Source organism: Pan paniscus, chromosome 9 (genome assembly GCF_029289425.2).
Source record: "Pan paniscus chromosome 9, NHGRI_mPanPan1-v2.0_pri, whole genome shotgun sequence".
NCBI classification, from domain to species: Eukaryota; Metazoa; Chordata; class Mammalia; order Primates; family Hominidae; genus Pan; species Pan paniscus.
Window position 1 is genome coordinate 67,101,457 of NC_073258.2, and position 16,389 is coordinate 67,117,845.

Here is a 16,389-nt window from a genome sequence, read left to right on the forward strand (position 1 = left end):
CCAGGGGGAGGGACCCCGACCCCCCGCTTCTCCGCCCCCGGCCAGCCACAGGCCCCTACCCGGTCCCCCGCGGCGCCGCCAGGAGCCGCCTCCCGGCGCCGGACCAGGGTCCCCCAGCGCTCGATCCTGGGGCCCTGACCTTGATGCCAGGCCCCCAGACTCACCCGGGGGCCCCCAGACGCTCACCAAAAATGTCATCCTGCTCACCTAGATCCTACCTAATCTGCGCCCCCAGAATTTCATCCTGTGCACCCATACCGTAATCCTGGAGCCCCCAGATTCTCATTGTGCGCCTCCCGAGATCGTCCTGGGTACCTAGAGCCCACCTAACCCAGTCCTCCAGACCCTCAATCTGCTCCCTGCAAAATTTTATTCTCTGCCCCAGACCGTCATTCTAAAAGATCCTAAAACTTCATCCAGGGTCCCCAGACCCTCGCCCAGGAACGAGAGGCTCCCAGGAGCAGAACTGTCCTTCTCGCTCCCTCCTGCCCTCCACCCCCAGGACCGTCTTCAGCCGGGTGGTCCTTTCACTACACACGGCCTCCCCCACACCCTCCATCCACAAAGCTACAAGTTTGGGGGCGAGGGCGGCAGTTCCCTTTTGGCACAAAATGAATGGAAGCCCCTGAGAAGGAGGGCAGGGCTGATGTCGGACGTGCGGGATGCCAGAGTCGGGTGCCAAGGCGCCTCCTCGACCTCCTCGCACCAGCATCCCCCGCCCGGTTTCCGCCTCCGCCCGAAGTGGGGGCGTGTCCTTGGGGGCGGAGTATGGGCGGGGCTGGCTCCCAGGAAGGGCGTGGCCTCTGTTTGCCCACGTCTCTGGGCGGGGCCAGGCGGGAAAGCACTGCGTGTCCGGGGATCCCCCGCCTGGGGCCCGCCCTTCCTTTCCCCTTGCCATCCCTGCTTATCCCCGCAGTCGCCCTCCACGTGACCCCGGGGAGGGAGTCTGCCGAGGAGGGGACTTGCTGGTGGGTCCCGCGGCGAGCGCCTGGGGCTCAGGTGAACTGCGCAGTGCCCGCTCCTCGCCACTCTGCCACCACCATCCCTCCCAGCTGCTGGGGCAGAAGGTTAAATAATAGCTCTTTAGGGGCCGGGCGCGGTGGCTCACGCCTGTAATCCCAGCACTTTGAGAGGCCGAGGCAGGTGGATCACCTGAGGTCAGGAGTTCGAGACCAGTCTGGACAACATGGTGAAACCCCGTCTCTACTAAAAATATAAAAATTAGCCAGGCGTGGTGGCGCGTGCCTGTAGTCGCAGCTACTCAGGAGCCTGAGGCAGGAGAATCGCCTGAACTCGGGAGGTGGAGGTTGCAGAGAGCCCAGATCACACCGCTGCACTCCATGGGTGAACAGAGCGAGACTCCATCTTAAAATAATAATAATAATAATAATAGGCCCGACGCGGTGGCTCACGCCTGTAACCCCAACACTTTGGGAGGCCGAGGTGGGCAGATCACAAGGTCAGGAGTTCAAGACCAGCCTGGCCAACATGGTGAAACCCTGTCTTTACAAAAACACAAAGAAATTAGCTGGTGTAGTGGCACATGCCTCTAATCCCAGCTACTCGGGAGTCTGAGGCAGAATAATCTCTTAAACCCGGGAGGCAGATGTTGCAATGAGCCGAGATTGTGCCATTGCACTCCAGCCTGGGCGACAGAGTGAGACTCCATCTCAAAAATAGTAATAATAATAATAGCTCTTTAAAACGAGAAAGACAGTAACAAGTGTTGACAAAGATACGGAGAAACTGGAGCCCTCATGCACTGTTGGTGGACAATGGTCTGGCAGTTCCTCAAAATGTTATCACATGACCTGACAATTTCACTCCTAGGTATACATACCTAGGATAATTGAAAAGATATGTACACACACACAAATCTGTACGCAGCGTTTATAGCTGCACTATATATAAGAGCCAAATGCAGAAACAACACAAAAGCCGTCAACTGATGAATAACAAGATGCAGTACATCCACACAGTGGAACATTATTCAACCATAAAAACGAATGAAGTACTGATGCATGCCACAATATAGGTGAATTCTTTTTTTTTTTTTATTGAGACGGAGTCTTGCTCTGTCGCCCAGGCTGGAGTGCAGTGGCGCCATCTCGGCTCACTGCCAGCTCCGCTTCCTGGGTTCACGCCATTCTCCTGCCTCAGCCTCCCGAGTAGCTGGGACTACAGGCACCCGCCACCAGGCCCGACTAATTTTTTGTATTTTTCGTAGAGATGGGGTTTCACCGTGTTAGCCAGGATGGTCTCAATCTCCTGACCTTGTGATCCGCCTACCTTGGCCTCCCAAAGTGCTGGGATTACAGGCGTGAGCCACCGCGCCCGGCCAATATAGGTGAATTCTTGAAACTACTATGTGAAGTGAAAGAAGCCAGACACAAAAAGCCACATATTCCATTTACTTTTTATTTTTTTTAGATGGAGTTTCGCTCTTGTTGCCCAGGCTGGAGTGCAATGGCATGATCTCAGCTCACCACAATCTCTACCTCCTGGGTTCAAGCAATTCTCCTACCTCAGACTCCGGAATGGCTGGGATTACAGGTGCCTGCCACCACACCTGGCTAATTTTGTATTTTTAGCCAAGATGGGGTTTCACCATATTGGTCAGGCTGGTCTCGAACTCCCGACCTCAGGTGATCCACCCACCTTGGCCTCCCAAAGTGCTTGGATTACAGGCGTGAGCCACCGTGCCTGGCCCACGTATTCCATTTATATGAAATAACCAGAATAGGCAAACCCAGAAAAACAGAAAGTAGATTAATGGTTGCCAGAGGAAGGTGGGGAATGGGGATTGTCTGCTAATGGGGTCTGGGTTTTCTTTGGGATAATGAAAATATTCTAATACTAGATAGTAGTGATGGTCACACAACTATGCAAACATACACAAACCCACTGAATTGTACACTTCGAAAAAGTGAATTTTCTTTGGGAGGCCGAGGCGGGTGGATCATGAGGTTAGGAGATCAAGACCATCCTGGCTAAGACAGTGAAACCCCATCTCTACTAAAAAAATTAGCCTGGCATGGTGGCAGGCGCCTGTAGTCCCAGCTAATTGGGAGGCTGGGGCTGGAGAACGGCGTGAACCTGGGAGGTGGAGCTTGCAGTGAGCCGAGATCGCGCCACTGCACTCCAGCCTGGACGACAAAGTGAGACTCCGTCTCAAAAAAAAAAATGTGAATTTTATAGTATGTAATAATACCACAATAGGCCAGGCACGGTGGCTCACGCCCGTAATCCCAGCACTTTAGGAGGCCAAGGTGGGTGGATCACCTAAGGTCAGGAATTCCAGACCAACTTGGCCAACATGACAAAACCCCATCTCTACTAAAAACACAAAAATTAGCGGGCTATGGTGGCGAACGCCTGTAGTGCCAGCTACTCAGGAGGCTGAGGCAGGAGAATCACTTGAACCCGAGAGGTGGAGTTTGCAGTAAGCCAAGATCGTGCCACTGCACTCCAGCCTGGGCAACAGAGCAAGACCCTGTCTCAAAAAAAAGGAAATATAAAAAAAGGCAGGAAAGGGGTGCTGCTATCACCCCATTTCACAGATAGGGAGGCTGAGAGACTTGTCCCAGGTGAAGGATGGGACTTGCACTCATGTCCCATGGACTTCAAGACTCGCTGGGCTCCTTGCCCCATATTAGAGCATTAAGGACCCACCCCGCAAACACCCACTCTGTGCCAGCCACAGTGGTGGGTGCTCCACTAAGTATCTTCCACTCAAGCCTCAGCCTGAGAATTGTCATTGCCAATTAGAGATGAAGACATGAGGCCCAGGGGGGATGACTTAGTGCACAGCTGGTGCACAACCTAGACCTGAACCTCCATCTTTGCACTATCCAGCCCGAGTGAGCCTTCCACTTGGAGTTGCCTCCTCAGAATGCCTCCCTCGTCCTCTGCACCCCCAGTGACTTTCCCTGCCTTCGCCTGCTCTGCACTGGGTCCCTTTCAAGGTCCCAGACACCACTGGATCAGTGTCTCCCTCCTACCAAGCAGGGAGCTCCTCTCAGGCAGTGAGGCCCCTGTGCCCATGGCCCAGCCCTTATTGGGTGCCAGCTGGGATCTGCAGAGTAGGCAGTTGAATGAACAAATGAGTGAGTGGGTGGAGGAAGTTCATTGATTCACTCAACAAATGTTTTCTCGGCCAGGTGCAGTGGCTCACGCCTGTAATCCCAGCACTTTGGGAGGCCAAGGCAGGTGGATTGCTTGAGGTCAGGAGTTTGAGACCAGCCTGACCAACATGGTGAAACCCTGTCTGTACTAAAAATACAAAAAGATTACCCCAGCATGGTGGTGCACACCTGTAGCCCTAGTTACTTGGGAGGCTGAGGCAGGAGAATTGCTGGAACCCGGGAGGCAGAGGTTGTGGTGAGCCGAGGCTGGGTGACAGAGTGAGACTCTGTCTCAAAAAAACAAAGCAAAGCAAAACAAACAATGTTTACTGAGTGGCCACTGTGAAGCAGATGCTGTGGTGCTAGCCAGGGACACAGCACTGACCAAAAACAGACCCAAACCTCCTGGCCTCGGGAGCTCTAGTTCAAGGGAAGGGAGGAGAGGATCAAAGGGAAGGCCACTGGGCCCCACACCTCCAGTTCCTTTTCCCCGTGGCCTCCCACATCCCCTACCATCACAAGAGGCCCACACTGGGACCTCCACCTCTGAGGGCTGACATGGAGCCTTAACTATCAGTCACACACAGGACAAGACTGGCTGGGGCCCATAATTGGGCTCTAGAACCACAGGGCCAGGCACCACTCTGGGGATGGTCTGTCCACTGCATTTCAATAAAGGCAGCAGCATGCTTTTCAGATAGAGAAGCCCCTTGGTTTACTCTCTGGGCAGGGTGACAAAGTGTGGCCTCACGACTCTGGGAGGAATCCTAATAAAGAAACATGGTAGGCCGGGCGTGGTGGCTCACGCCTGTAATCCCAGCACTTTGGGAGGCCGAGGCGAGCGGATCACGAGGTCAGGAGATCAAGACCATCCTGGCTAACATGGTGAAACCCTGTCTCTACTAAAAAATACAAAAAATTAGCCGGGCGTGGTGGCGGGTGCCTGTAGTCCCAGCTACTTGGGAGGCCGAGGCAGGAGAATGGCGTGAACCCAGGAGGTGGAGGTTCCAGTGAGCCGAGATCGCACCACTGCACTCCAGCCTGGGCGACAGAGCAAGACTCCATCTCAAAAAAACAAACAAAAAAAAGAAACACAGTAGTGAGCATGTAAGTGAATAAATCCCAGGATTATAGCTGTCCTGTCTCCCACCCCATGGAACCCTAGAAAGCCAGCTCTTCACACCCTTCTCTGGTCTTGGTCACCAGTTCTCAGCCTGAACTCCTATAGGGGAGGTCCCCAGCCCAAGGACCCACTTAGAACAAAGGCAGCAGTAACGGGTGTTAATGCTGCTGCCCAGCCCTTGACCTCACAAGTCAGGCTTTGGCCTCCCTCTGTCTGTGATGCTCACCCTGTTATCCTTCTGGTTCTTCAGCCCCCTCATCCTCATCCCTAGACCGTGGGAGGGATGAGGAACGGGAGGCACTGGCTGCAATTGCTGCTCCCGGACTCTGACTCTGCGCTTTCCTGTTTTGTTTTGTTTTTTGAGATGGAGTTTCACTTTTGTTGCCCAGGCTGGAGTGTAATGGTGCGATCTCGGCTCACTGCAACCTCCACCTCTCAGGTTCAAGTGATTCTTGTGCCTCAGCCTCCTAACTGGGATTATAGGCGCCCGCCACCATGCCCAGCTGCTTTTTTGTATTTTTAGTAGAGACAGGGTTTCACCATGTTGGCCAGGCTGGTCTCCAACTCCTGACCTCAGGTGATCCACCCGCCTCGGCCTCCCAAAGTGCTGGGATTACAAGCGTGAGCCACCGTGCCTGGCCTGGTTTTGTTTTTTTGACACAGGATCTTGGACCCACGCTGGAGTACAGAGGCATGATCATAGCTCACTGCAGCCTTAATCTTCCAGGCTCAAGCAATCCCACTGGCCTCAGCCTCCCCAGTAGCTGGGACTACAGGAGAGCACCACCATGCTTGGCTAACTTTTTTTTTTTTTAAGTAGAGATGAAGCCTTGCTCAGTTGTCCAGGTTTGTCTCCAACTCCTGAGCTCAAATGATTCTCCTACCTTGGCCTCCCAAAGTGATGAGATTACAGGCATGAGCCATTATGCCTGGCCTGCTTTCCTGTTTAAAACTCATGATGATCAATTGTTCAGTCAACAAACACCTAGCGAGCCTGCCTCATGCCTAGCCCTATCCTGGGCACCGAGGACACAAGCGAACTGAACACTTCTGGTGTGGTTGGAGGCAGATGCCCAATGGGCACAGGTGCAGCTGGGCTGAAGGGGCTGCAAAGCTTCTACCAGAGGTTGGGGAAGCAGGGAAGGCTTCTTGAAAGAGGTGGCCATTGAGCTGACTGAGCTTCATAGGATGAGCAAGAGTGGTTCCCTTGGCTGGGCGCAGTGGCTCATGCCTGTTATCCCAGCACTTTGGGAGGCTGAGGCAGGTGGATCACCTGAGGTCAGGAGTTGGAGACCAGCCTGACCAACATGGTGAAATGCTGTCTCTACTGAAAATACAAAAAATTCGCTGGGCATGGTGGTGCATGCCTGTAGTCCCAGCTAGTCGGGAGGCTGAGGCAGGAGAATTGCTTGAACCCGGGAGGTGGAGGTTGCAGTGAGCCGAGATCATGCCACTGCACTCCAACCTGGGTGGAAAAAAAAAAAGAAAGAAAGAAAGAAAAAGGGGTGGGATGGGGAGCAGACAGGCAGGGACTGAAAGCCTGAAGGCCTGAGCAACTTGTGGGTTCTAGGGGTCCACCCCCAACCCACCAAGCCTGTCTTCCCCTTCGTGGTTTCTCCAGCCCCGCCCTCACACCGTCCTCCTCGATCTGCGCGGCTTCCTGCCTCCATGCCACTCCAGACTGCACCAGCATGGCACTGACTGCCCACCCCTCCTGCCTCCTGGCCCTGTTGGTGGCAGGCCTAGCCCAAGGCATCAGAGGCCCCCTTAGGGCCCAGGTAAGTGCTCCCAAACCCTTACCTATGCCAGTCCCACGCCTGGGGTCACCCCTTCAGAAACAGCTGGCCTGTCATTCTCATTTTTCAGAGGGAGTCGCTGAGGCTGGAGAGGGGGCTGACGTGCCCAAGGGCACATGGGAAGACAGAAAAGGCTAACTGGCTGACCCCTAGCCCAGTCCTTGCACGGCTGGGAACTAAGGTGGGGCCCCAGCAATGATTCCTCTGCCCACTGCCCCTCTCCACCCTTGGTTCCTTGCCAGGACCTAGGTCCCCAGCCGCTAGAGCTGAAAGAGGCCTTCAAGTTGTTCCAGATCCAGTTCAACCGGAGTTACCTGAGCCCAGAAGGTATCACAGGGCACATACATCTCCAGTCCAAGCCCCCACTTTTTTTTTTTTTGAGACGGAGTTTCACTCTTGTTGACCAGGCTGGAGTGCAATGGTGTCATCTTGGCTCACTGCAACCTCCACCTCCCGGGTTCAAGCGATTCTCCTGCTTCAGCCTCTGAGTAGCTGGGATTACAGGCATGCGCCACCACACTTGGCTAACCTTTACATTTTTAGTAGAGACGGGGTTTGACCATGTTGGCCAGGCTGGTCTTGAACTCCTGACATCAGGTGATCCGCCTGCCTCGGCCTCCCAAAGGGCTGGGATTACAGGTGTAAGCCACGGAGCCCAGCCATCCCGCTTTGTAATAGATGAAGAAATCGAAGCTCAGGGTGGGGAACAGGCATGGCCAAGGCCACTCAGCAGGACAGGCCAGGGCTGGGGGTGTGTTCCCTGGTTTCCCGAAGGCATGAGTGGGTCCAGGATCATTCTTTGCTATGGATCTGGAGGGCAGTGGCAGGAGGTGGGGTCCTGCCCTAGTCCTACGTGATCCCCTGGCTCCACAGCCACTTCCCTGCGATTCTAGGCAGTGGACAGGAGGCCACCACCTAGTCATTTGCTCATTCAGCAAACACCCAAGGACACCCATTTTGTCCCCACGTTGGGGACTTCTTCTCTAGCCCATGATCTAACCCCTGCCCCTGCCCTCTTGCTGTGCTGATCTCTCTAGGGGGCTGATCTGTGTGTGCCTTTTAGCCCAGACTGCCTGTGCCTTGTCATCTCCTCTCCCTGCCATGTTCCAGCTCTCCTCCTGTGGTCAGAGGTGTAAAGGAGGTGGCCTGGCAGGAAGCTGGTCTCCAGCCACACATCCTTGAGTCACCACCACCGGACCCCTTGCCTGGCTTCCCACCTAGGGTGGCCAGAGATGGTCCTCTGGCTGCCTCTGGGGAAAACCCAACCCTCGGTGGGCTGGGTAACCACTTCCTGGGCCTGGGTATCTGCAGTGGGGCCTTGTGGGGGCTACAGGAAAGGAGCCAGTGCTCAACTGGGTGGGTGTGGGTGGAAGGGTGCCCAGCCAGCGGCTACTTCCTGCCCCTAAGGGCTTGGGAGTCAGCCTAGGACAACTCCCTTTTGGTCCAGAGCATGCTCACCGCCTGGACATCTTTGCCCACAACCTGGCCCAGGCTCAGAGGCTGCAGGAGGAGGACTTGGGCACAGCTGAGTTTGGGGTGACTCCATTCAGTGACCTCACAGGTACCATTAACCCTTCTGGCTCATAGGTGGTGGTTGGGAAGCGATCTCCCCAGGGACACTGGCAGCTGGACCCAGCGGACCTTCTATTTTTACTTCCCAGGGAAGGAAATTCATTTCCCTGAGGACCAGGGGCTTGGGTGCTGGTATCAAATCACCCAGTGCAGGGGCAGAATCTCTGCAGTCCTGTGTCCTAATCCAGCCTAGGGGCCAGCGCAGCAGCTGCAGGGAAGCACCCAGCAGGGAGCCCAGCCTCTCTAGGCTTGGCACCCTTGCCTTTTTGAGACAGGGTCTTGCTCTGTTGTCCAGGCTGCAGTACAATAGTGCAATCACAGCTCACTCAGCCTCCACCTCCTAGACTCAAGCAATTCCCCCGACCCCTCAGCCTTCTAAGTAGCTGGGGCTACAAGCCTGCACAACCACGCCCAGCTAATTTTTCTACTTTTTGTGGAGATGGGGTCTCGGACTCCTGACCTCAAGTGATCCACCCACCTTGGCCTCCCAAAGTGCTGGGATTATAGGTGTGAGCCACCACGCCCGGCGTATCCTTGCCTTTTTGCCCCTCAGGGAATTATGGGACCAACAGCTGGAGTGGGAGAGGCAGAACAGGGAGAAGGGGTCAAAACGGAGACCTCAGTGGCCCTGTCTGTTCCCCAGAGGAGGAGTTTGGCCAGCTCTACGGCTATCGGAGGGCAGCTGGAGGGGTCCCCAGCATGGGCAGAGAAATAAGGTCTGAAGAGCCAGAGGAGTCAGTACCTTTCAGCTGTGACTGGCGGAAGGTGGCCGGCGCCATCTCACCCATCAAGGACCAGGTATCTGCCGCTACCCAGCTGGCTCTAATTCAGCTAAGTGGTGGGAGGGAGAGGGGCATGGCCCGAACACCTAGCCCCGCCCCACCCTCTCGCCCTCCAGAAAAACTGCAACTGCTGCTGGGCCATGGCAGCGGCAGGCAACATAGAGACCCTGTGGCGCATCAGTTTCTGGGATTTTGTGGACGTCTCCGTGCAGGGTAGGGTTGGGAGAGGGTGCGCGTGTGACAGGGGAGGGAGGCCTAGGGGCCTGGTCACCCACACTGTCCCTTCTTGCACCAGAACTGCTGGACTGTAGCCGCTGTGGGGATGGCTGCCAAGGTGGCTTCGTCTGGGACGCGTTCATAACTGTCCTCAACAACAGTGAGTGCACTGCCCCACCACTCTGGACATCTGCAGGGGGACAGGGTGGGCAGGAGTGGAACCTCCTCCCTTGTCTTGCTTATCTGCAGGCGGCCTAGCCAGTGAAAAGGACTACCCGTTCCAGGGCAAAGTCAGAGCCCACAGGTGCCACCCCAAGAAGTACCAGAAGGTGGCCTGGATCCAGGACTTCATCATGCTGCAGAACAACGAGCACAGTGCGGGCAGGGCAGGGACACGGGCGGATGGCAGGGACAGACACCGGGGCAGAGGCAGACACGCTGGGCTACTGGGCTAGAAGACAAGAGGGGGTGGGGGGAGCGAAGGAGCGAGAGACCCACACACCCACATGCCAAGGGTCTGATGATGTTCCTGTCCCCAGGAATTGCGCAGTACCTGGCCACTTATGGCCCCATCACCGTGACCATCAACATGAAGCCCCTTCGGGTGAGACGGGGGAGCTGATAGGGGAGGGGCATACAGGAGACTTGGCCCCACACTCAGCCCCTCGGCCCCCACCCCCTGCAGCTATACCGGAAAGGTGTGATCAAGGCCACACCCACCACCTGTGACCCCCAGCTTGTGGACCACTCTGTCCTGCTGGTGGGTTTTGGCAGCGTCAAGTCAGAGGAGGGGATATGGGCAGAGACAGTCTCATCGCAGTCTCAGCCTCAGCCTCCACACCCCACCCCATACTGGATCCTGAAGAACTCCTGGGGGGCCCAATGGGGAGAGAAGGTGAGTGTGATCTATTGGGGGAGGGGGCAAGGCAGAACAGGCCTCTTCCCACCTTCCCGCCCCTATGTCCCCTAACCTCCTAGGGCTATTTCCGGCTGCACCGAGGGAGCAATACCTGTGGCATCACCAAGTTCCCGCTCACTGCCCGTGTGCAGAAACCGGATATGAAGCCCCGAGTCTCCTGCCCTCCCTGAACCCACCTGGCCCCCTCAGCTCTGTCCTGTTAGGCCAACTGCCTCCTTGCCAGCCCCACCCCCAGGTTTTTGCCCATCCTCCCAATCTCAATACAGCCTGAATAAACCAAGACAAGACCTCTGGCTTGTGAGCAGACTCTTCTGGTGGATGGGCCGAGCACAGACACCATTCCCTGAGATATGTCCCAGTTCCCAAGGAGCCACTGTACACATCCATCCTTGTACACGGACACCAGGTGCTCAGAGACAGACACAGGCACATCTGCACGCCCCCCACTTGCTCCCCGGAGCGAGGACCAGGCTCCAAACTCAGAGCAACTTTATTGTCAGCGTGGGTGGAGCGTTGGGAGGCGCCTCAGTCATGATACAGGCGCAGGAGGCAGCCGCGGAGGGTGCCCATGTAGCGGTCCCAGAGGGCCTGGTGTCTGTAAGAACATGAACAGTGACAGCTGAGTTTTCACAACATTCACCGTGATGGAGGCCCTGCCCTGCGTGCTTTCTACACCTTCATTCATTTTGCCCTTAGAAAATCCTTACAATTCTTCTCATGATGAACCCTAGTTTGTACATGAGGAAACTGAGGCATGGAGAGGTTAAGAAACCTGCCCCAAATCACACAGCTTCTAAGAGGGAGAGCCAGAGCTTTGGTCCAGAGACTTTGGTCCCACCCCCAGGGTAGCAGAATGGGGAACCTTGAGTCTGCAGGAGGCGAGGTCCTGGCAGGTGGCAGGCTGGGGCAAGGCCAAGCTGGACAGGAGGACAGGGCTGCTCACCGGAAGCCATCGAGGGAGTGGACAGACGCTGAATACTGATTCAGGAAGAACCGCACGTCGCTGAGTGGCCAGTGGTCGGAGCGGCAGGGTTCCACAAACTGCGGGCCCAAGAGAATACTTAGCACTTGTATAGGCCAGGGACAGACCAGGTTGGGCGTCAGAGAGCACGACAGCTCACCTTCTCCACGAGGTCCACAAACAGGTCTCTGACATCTTTATTGTGGGTCAGCTTGGTGGCCACGTTCACCAGCCCCCGGGACAGGTTCTGTGGGGCAGGGATCCTTGGAGTTCTGCTTTCTGCCCCAGAAGTTGGCAGCTGAGCACAGAAGCTGGGGGAGGAGGAGCAGGCCCCTCCCCAGATCCATCCACCTCCCTCCATCAACCAACTCCCCATTGTTTATGAGCTCCTCCCGTCAGCGGCCACCAGAGGGAGCAGCAGTGCCACCTGCCGGCCAATCCCTGGCAGGGGCAGAGCTGCCCAGTAGGGGTGGCGAACTGGAGGCTGAAGATGCCAAGGGTCAGAGGCTGGATGGGACCACAGACCTTGAAGTTGGCTTCCATCTCAGAGAAGACGCCCAGCTTTCCCCGGAGAGCAGTGCACACCAGGCTGCAGAGAGACAGGGTCACGCCTATAGCCACCTGGGCCCCTACTGCAGGCCCCGCCCCATGGGCCCCTACAAGGTCACCTCTTGTGCAGGTCCAGAAGGTCCTTGTCAGCCACTAGCACCTTGAGCTCCTTCAAGTCCTGGAGAAATTCCTTGTCTAAGTCCATGTCCATGTCATCCATCTGCGAGTCTGTGAGGCCATGAAGGGGGTTGGGGTGGGTGATAAAAAACCCCTCCTGTGATAGCCTAAGCCTTTCCTCACCCACCACCTCATTTCCCCCCTGGGGACAAAAGAGGAAATGGAGTGTCAAAGAGATGGAGTGACATGCCCCAGGCCACAGAGAGGCAATGGGCCCTTTGTCTGCAGACAAGGTGTGTGTGGGGAAAACATTCGTGGGCAGGGGGAGCCTGGGTGGGGGCCATGAACAGGAGCGGATGCCAGGAACTGAGGGCCTGTGGGAGAAACTACTGGTGGGGAATCAGGTCCTGAGGATGGGGAGGCGTCCAGGCACCTGGGTCAGTGGGGGCCTCACCGACGGCTCCAAGGGTCCAGTTTTGGATCATGAGCTCAGCGCAGAAGGCAAAGTCACCGAAGCTCAGATACTGCAGTTTTTTCTTCCCTGTCTCAAAGCGGTTGTTAGCAAAGAAGACGATGGCTGCATAGTCCCTGCACAGACGAGAAGAGGGTCCTCTTAGGGCTTGAAATTCCTTCTTAGGAAGCAGCTCCCACCTGCAACCTCAGCTGGGTGTCCGAGTTCTGGCCTCTCTCTGCCTTAAGTCACTGTGTGACGTGTCTCAAGTCACTTCTCTATGACCCTTCCCCATCTGTGCGAAGAGAAGGTTCCAGCTCAAGTTTACTAGTGGATACAGTGGGAGACCATAAGGGTAACAGTTACTATTTACTGAGCGCTTCCTAAGTGCCAGGGCTGTGCCATGGGCTTTACATATGGTACCTCTCAACAGCCCAGCTGGAAATCGCTGGACTGTGCTTTGAATCCAGGTCAGTCTGGTCCAAAGTACAGACCAAGCTGGGTGCGGTGGCTCAAGCCTGTAATCCCAGCTACTCGGGAGGCTGAGGCAGAATTGCTTGAACCAGGAGGCAGAGGTTGCAGTGAGCCAAGATTGCACCATTGCATTCCAGCCTGGGCAACAAGAGTGAAACTCCGTCTCATTAAAAAAAAAAAAAAAAAAGTACAGACCAAAAGTGGGATAATCATTCCCCCAGCATACTCAGGAGGTCAGAAGGTTTGGGGTAGGGAAGGTGGACGAGCCTCCGGGCCCAGGAAGTAGTGTGCGGGATGGGGAGGTGGCTAGCTCCTCACCTGGCCAACCGGTCAGAGAGGAGGAAGTGTTGCTGAATATTGTCCACCAGGGAGCCCCGCATTTCCTCTACCACCTTGAAGACCCGTTTAAAGTTGTCAAACTGCAGGGCAGTTAGGGTAGAAGAGAGGACTGGTCAGAGTGTACACTGTGTCGCTCACCCAATAAACCACTTATTGAACATCTCTCCCTTCCCCATCCACCTATCCAGTCAGCAGACGCTGATTTAGCATTTGTTATTCCTTCAACCAACTATTAGTTATTAGTACTTGTTATCAACTCAAATGCTTAGCAGCTCCTGCTGTATCTTGCCTTGAATAAATGTTTACTCAATCTTAACTCTAAATCCAACCCCATTTTAGCACCATGCTCTCCAGATCTTCACAAGTTTGAGTTGGAAGAGACTTTCCTGGCTAAGCCCTAGGAACTAAAAAATAAAAAACAAATGCTAAGCTATAAACAGAAAGCTCACAGGAGATACAAAAGAAAGGCAACCCAGAAGGGTTACTTCTTCCTGGCGTACCAAAACGGCTTGTGGAGAAGGTGGCATCTCACCTCTTGTCTTGGATTTCAAGGGGTAGATATTGCCAAGAACAGTACCCTCCAGGTAGAAGCAACATGAGTAAAGGAAAGCCTGGGGCTGGAGAAATGTAAGCCTAGAGAGGTCTGCAGGGATGAGATCACAGGACAGTCCATAGGTCAAAGCCAAGGAGTGCAGCTGCTACCCAGGAGGCAGTGGGAGCCAATGAAAGTTTATCAGGGGTCTGATAAAATTTCAGGTCATTCTGAAAGGTCACTCTGGCCATACAGTACACGATAGCTTGGAAGGCACAACAGGGAGCCAGGCACGGTGCCTCACGCCTGTAATCTCAGCACTTTGGGAGGCCGAGGCGGATGATCACTTGAGGCCAGGAGTTCAAGACAAGCCTGGCCAACATGGTGAAACCCTGTCTCTACTAACAATACAAAAATTAGCTGGGTGTGGGGGCGGGCGCCTGTAATCTCAGCTACTGCAGAGGCTGAGGCACAAGAATTACCTGAACCCAGGAGGCGGAGGTTGCAGTGAGCTGAGGTCGCGCCACTGCACTCCAGCTTGGGCCACAGAGCAAGACTCCTTCTCGAAAAAAAAAAAAAAAAAAAAAGGAGGGGAAAGGGGAAGGGAGGAGAAGACTAGGTATGAAGCTGCTGCCACAATCAGAGGCTGGAACTGGGCCAGTGGCCAAAGGGAGGGAGTGAAGTGTAGATGGGATGCTGTGTCCGTGTGGATGCAGTGCCTACCTGTCTCCGGCAGCTCTTGAGGGTGATGCCTGTTTTGGTGCTGATGTCATCCAGATCTTTCTTGGTGCCTTTGGACAGCTTCTTGCCCAGCACCTCCCGAACAAAGGCCTCATCAAAGGCATAGTACCTTGTGGAGTCAGAGAACACCATTGACCCTCCATAAAAGAGAGGAAAGGGAGTCTGGCGGGGCCTGGCAGGGCCTAGGTCTGACCCCTTCTACTCTCAACTTTCTGATGGCTGGGTAAGTCCCATCCCTCCCTGGGCCTGTTTCAGCCGGCAAAATGGGTATACAGTCAGACTGGTTGATGTCTCCACCATCCCACAGGGTGAGCACCTCTCGATGAGTAGTGCCTGCCGGGAGGGCGGAATCTGGAAGATGAGCTGGTGCAGTAGCTTGGGCGGCGCATGCAGCAGCCGCTCGAGCATGTGGAAGGTGCGGTAATGGTCCATGGTGTCGCTCTGCAGCACCGCTGCCGTGGCGCCAGTCTGCTCCAGGATTCCCGAGCGCACCCGCAGGGCCACCGCGTCGGTCACTGGAAAGCGGACGCTAGCATCAGGCCCCGCCCCGCCGACGCCAGAGGCCCTTAAGGGTTTCCATCCCAGACCCCTATAACACCTCTTATTCCCAGGCGCTCGCCCACTTCCCTAAAGGATGCCCAAGTCTTAGCCCCGCCCCCTCTCCCATTCAACACAACCGCTCCGCCGACTGGCTTCCCCACACGCCCCTCACGGACCCGAGTAACCATCGAGCCAGAGGCGATACACGTCCTCGTCGATAAGGGTCGTGTTCCCCACGAAGATGTCCAGCTCGCTGGTCATGGCGACGCCCGGGGCCGCAGCGCCCCGAGCAGGAGCGAGCACTGCTCGGGACTGGCGCGCCGCCTCCGGGCCACTTCCGGGAGCGCCGAGATTCCGCTCGCGGCATCGGGACCCAGCTTATGACCACTTCCGGGACACAGCCAGTCGGGGAGGGGACGGGGCGGGAGCGGCGAGGGAAGAGAGGGGGAGGCCTGCGCGGAGGAGCACCGCTTCCTCCCGCCGGGAGGGGGAGTCCCGGGCTCCTGCGTCCTGTCTCCCTCCCCGGCCGTCTGCAGGAGCACGAAGGGAGTGCCTCCTCTTCGTTTCCTCGGTCCCCGTAACTTCTCCCCTCACTTCCTCCTGGCTTTTCTCCCACCTTCTCTGCCCTCTTCGGGACCTCCTAAGTTTGATCTGTATCCTAAACTTAGGGGTTTCACAGGGCTCTATCCTAAATCTCCGCAAAAATGGGGTATGACCCGACTTCCTCGGGCTCTTGCTGGAGACTGGTTTGTCCATCCTGCGCATGAGCACCTCTCCTGGGTTTGGGGCACCTGCTCCCACCTTGGTTTTAATCCCACCCCCACCCCCACGAGCTACTGACGTCTCTAATTCTGCCCCTCCGAGCTCTGCCTGGAAGTCCACATCCGGAGGGGCCGCCTATCGGCCAAGTCTGTCCACACTCTTCCCGTAAGCCCCTCAAAAGCTCAACATATTCTAGACAGACCTCTGCCTCTCCCCATTTGTTTCTTTCCTGCGTCCCTATCTCAGTGACAGCCCTAACATCCACCAGTTCTCATACGAGAAACCTGGGCGTTCTTCCAGACTCCTCTCTCCCCACATTCAGTTCGGCTGATTTGCCTCCCGAATATTTCTAGTATCTGTTTGTCCTCTCCACCCCCACTGATGCTGCCCC

At 55.8% G+C, this 16,389-nt stretch overlaps 2 protein-coding genes across 4 annotated transcripts; one reads left to right on the forward strand and one right to left on the reverse strand.

The window, feature by feature from the left end:
* The first annotated feature begins 4,304 nt into the window (after nucleotides 1-4,304).
* CTSW (cathepsin W) lies at nucleotides 4,305-10,973 on the forward strand. Its single transcript, XM_003828647.6, has 10 exons — nucleotides 4,305-7,025; nucleotides 7,286-7,370; nucleotides 8,491-8,604; nucleotides 9,259-9,413; nucleotides 9,514-9,610; nucleotides 9,693-9,773; nucleotides 9,863-9,988; nucleotides 10,153-10,217; nucleotides 10,299-10,508; nucleotides 10,592-10,973. The coding sequence occupies exons 1-10, from the start codon at nucleotides 6,939-6,941 to the stop codon at nucleotides 10,700-10,702; spliced, it is 1,131 nt and encodes a 376-aa protein (XP_003828695.4). The 5' UTR covers nucleotides 4,305-6,938; the 3' UTR covers nucleotides 10,703-10,973.
* A 31-nt stretch (nucleotides 10,974-11,004) lies between these two features.
* Nucleotides 11,005-15,631, reverse strand: FIBP (FGF1 intracellular binding protein). Of its 3 annotated transcripts, none has more exons than XM_003828645.5 (10): nucleotides 15,413-15,631; nucleotides 15,013-15,211; nucleotides 14,679-14,805; nucleotides 13,403-13,503; nucleotides 12,614-12,747; nucleotides 12,162-12,270; nucleotides 12,019-12,082; nucleotides 11,654-11,740; nucleotides 11,476-11,573; nucleotides 11,005-11,127 (listed from the first exon to the last, which is right to left on the reverse strand). In XM_003828645.5, exons 1-10 carry the CDS (start codon nucleotides 15,495-15,497, stop codon nucleotides 11,058-11,060), a joined length of 1,074 nt encoding a protein of 357 aa, XP_003828693.1. In that variant the 5' UTR covers nucleotides 15,498-15,631; the 3' UTR covers nucleotides 11,005-11,057. The 3 variants fall into 3 exon arrangements, 2 of the variants coding, with proteins under 2 accessions (XP_003828693.1, XP_003828694.1); XM_003828646.5 differs by having other exon boundaries at nucleotides 12,593-12,747; nucleotides 15,413-15,599; XR_010113441.1 differs by lacking the exon at nucleotides 11,005-11,127 and having other exon boundaries at nucleotides 11,654-11,772; nucleotides 12,593-12,747; nucleotides 15,413-15,597.
* Nucleotides 15,632-16,389: the final 758 nt, after the last annotated feature.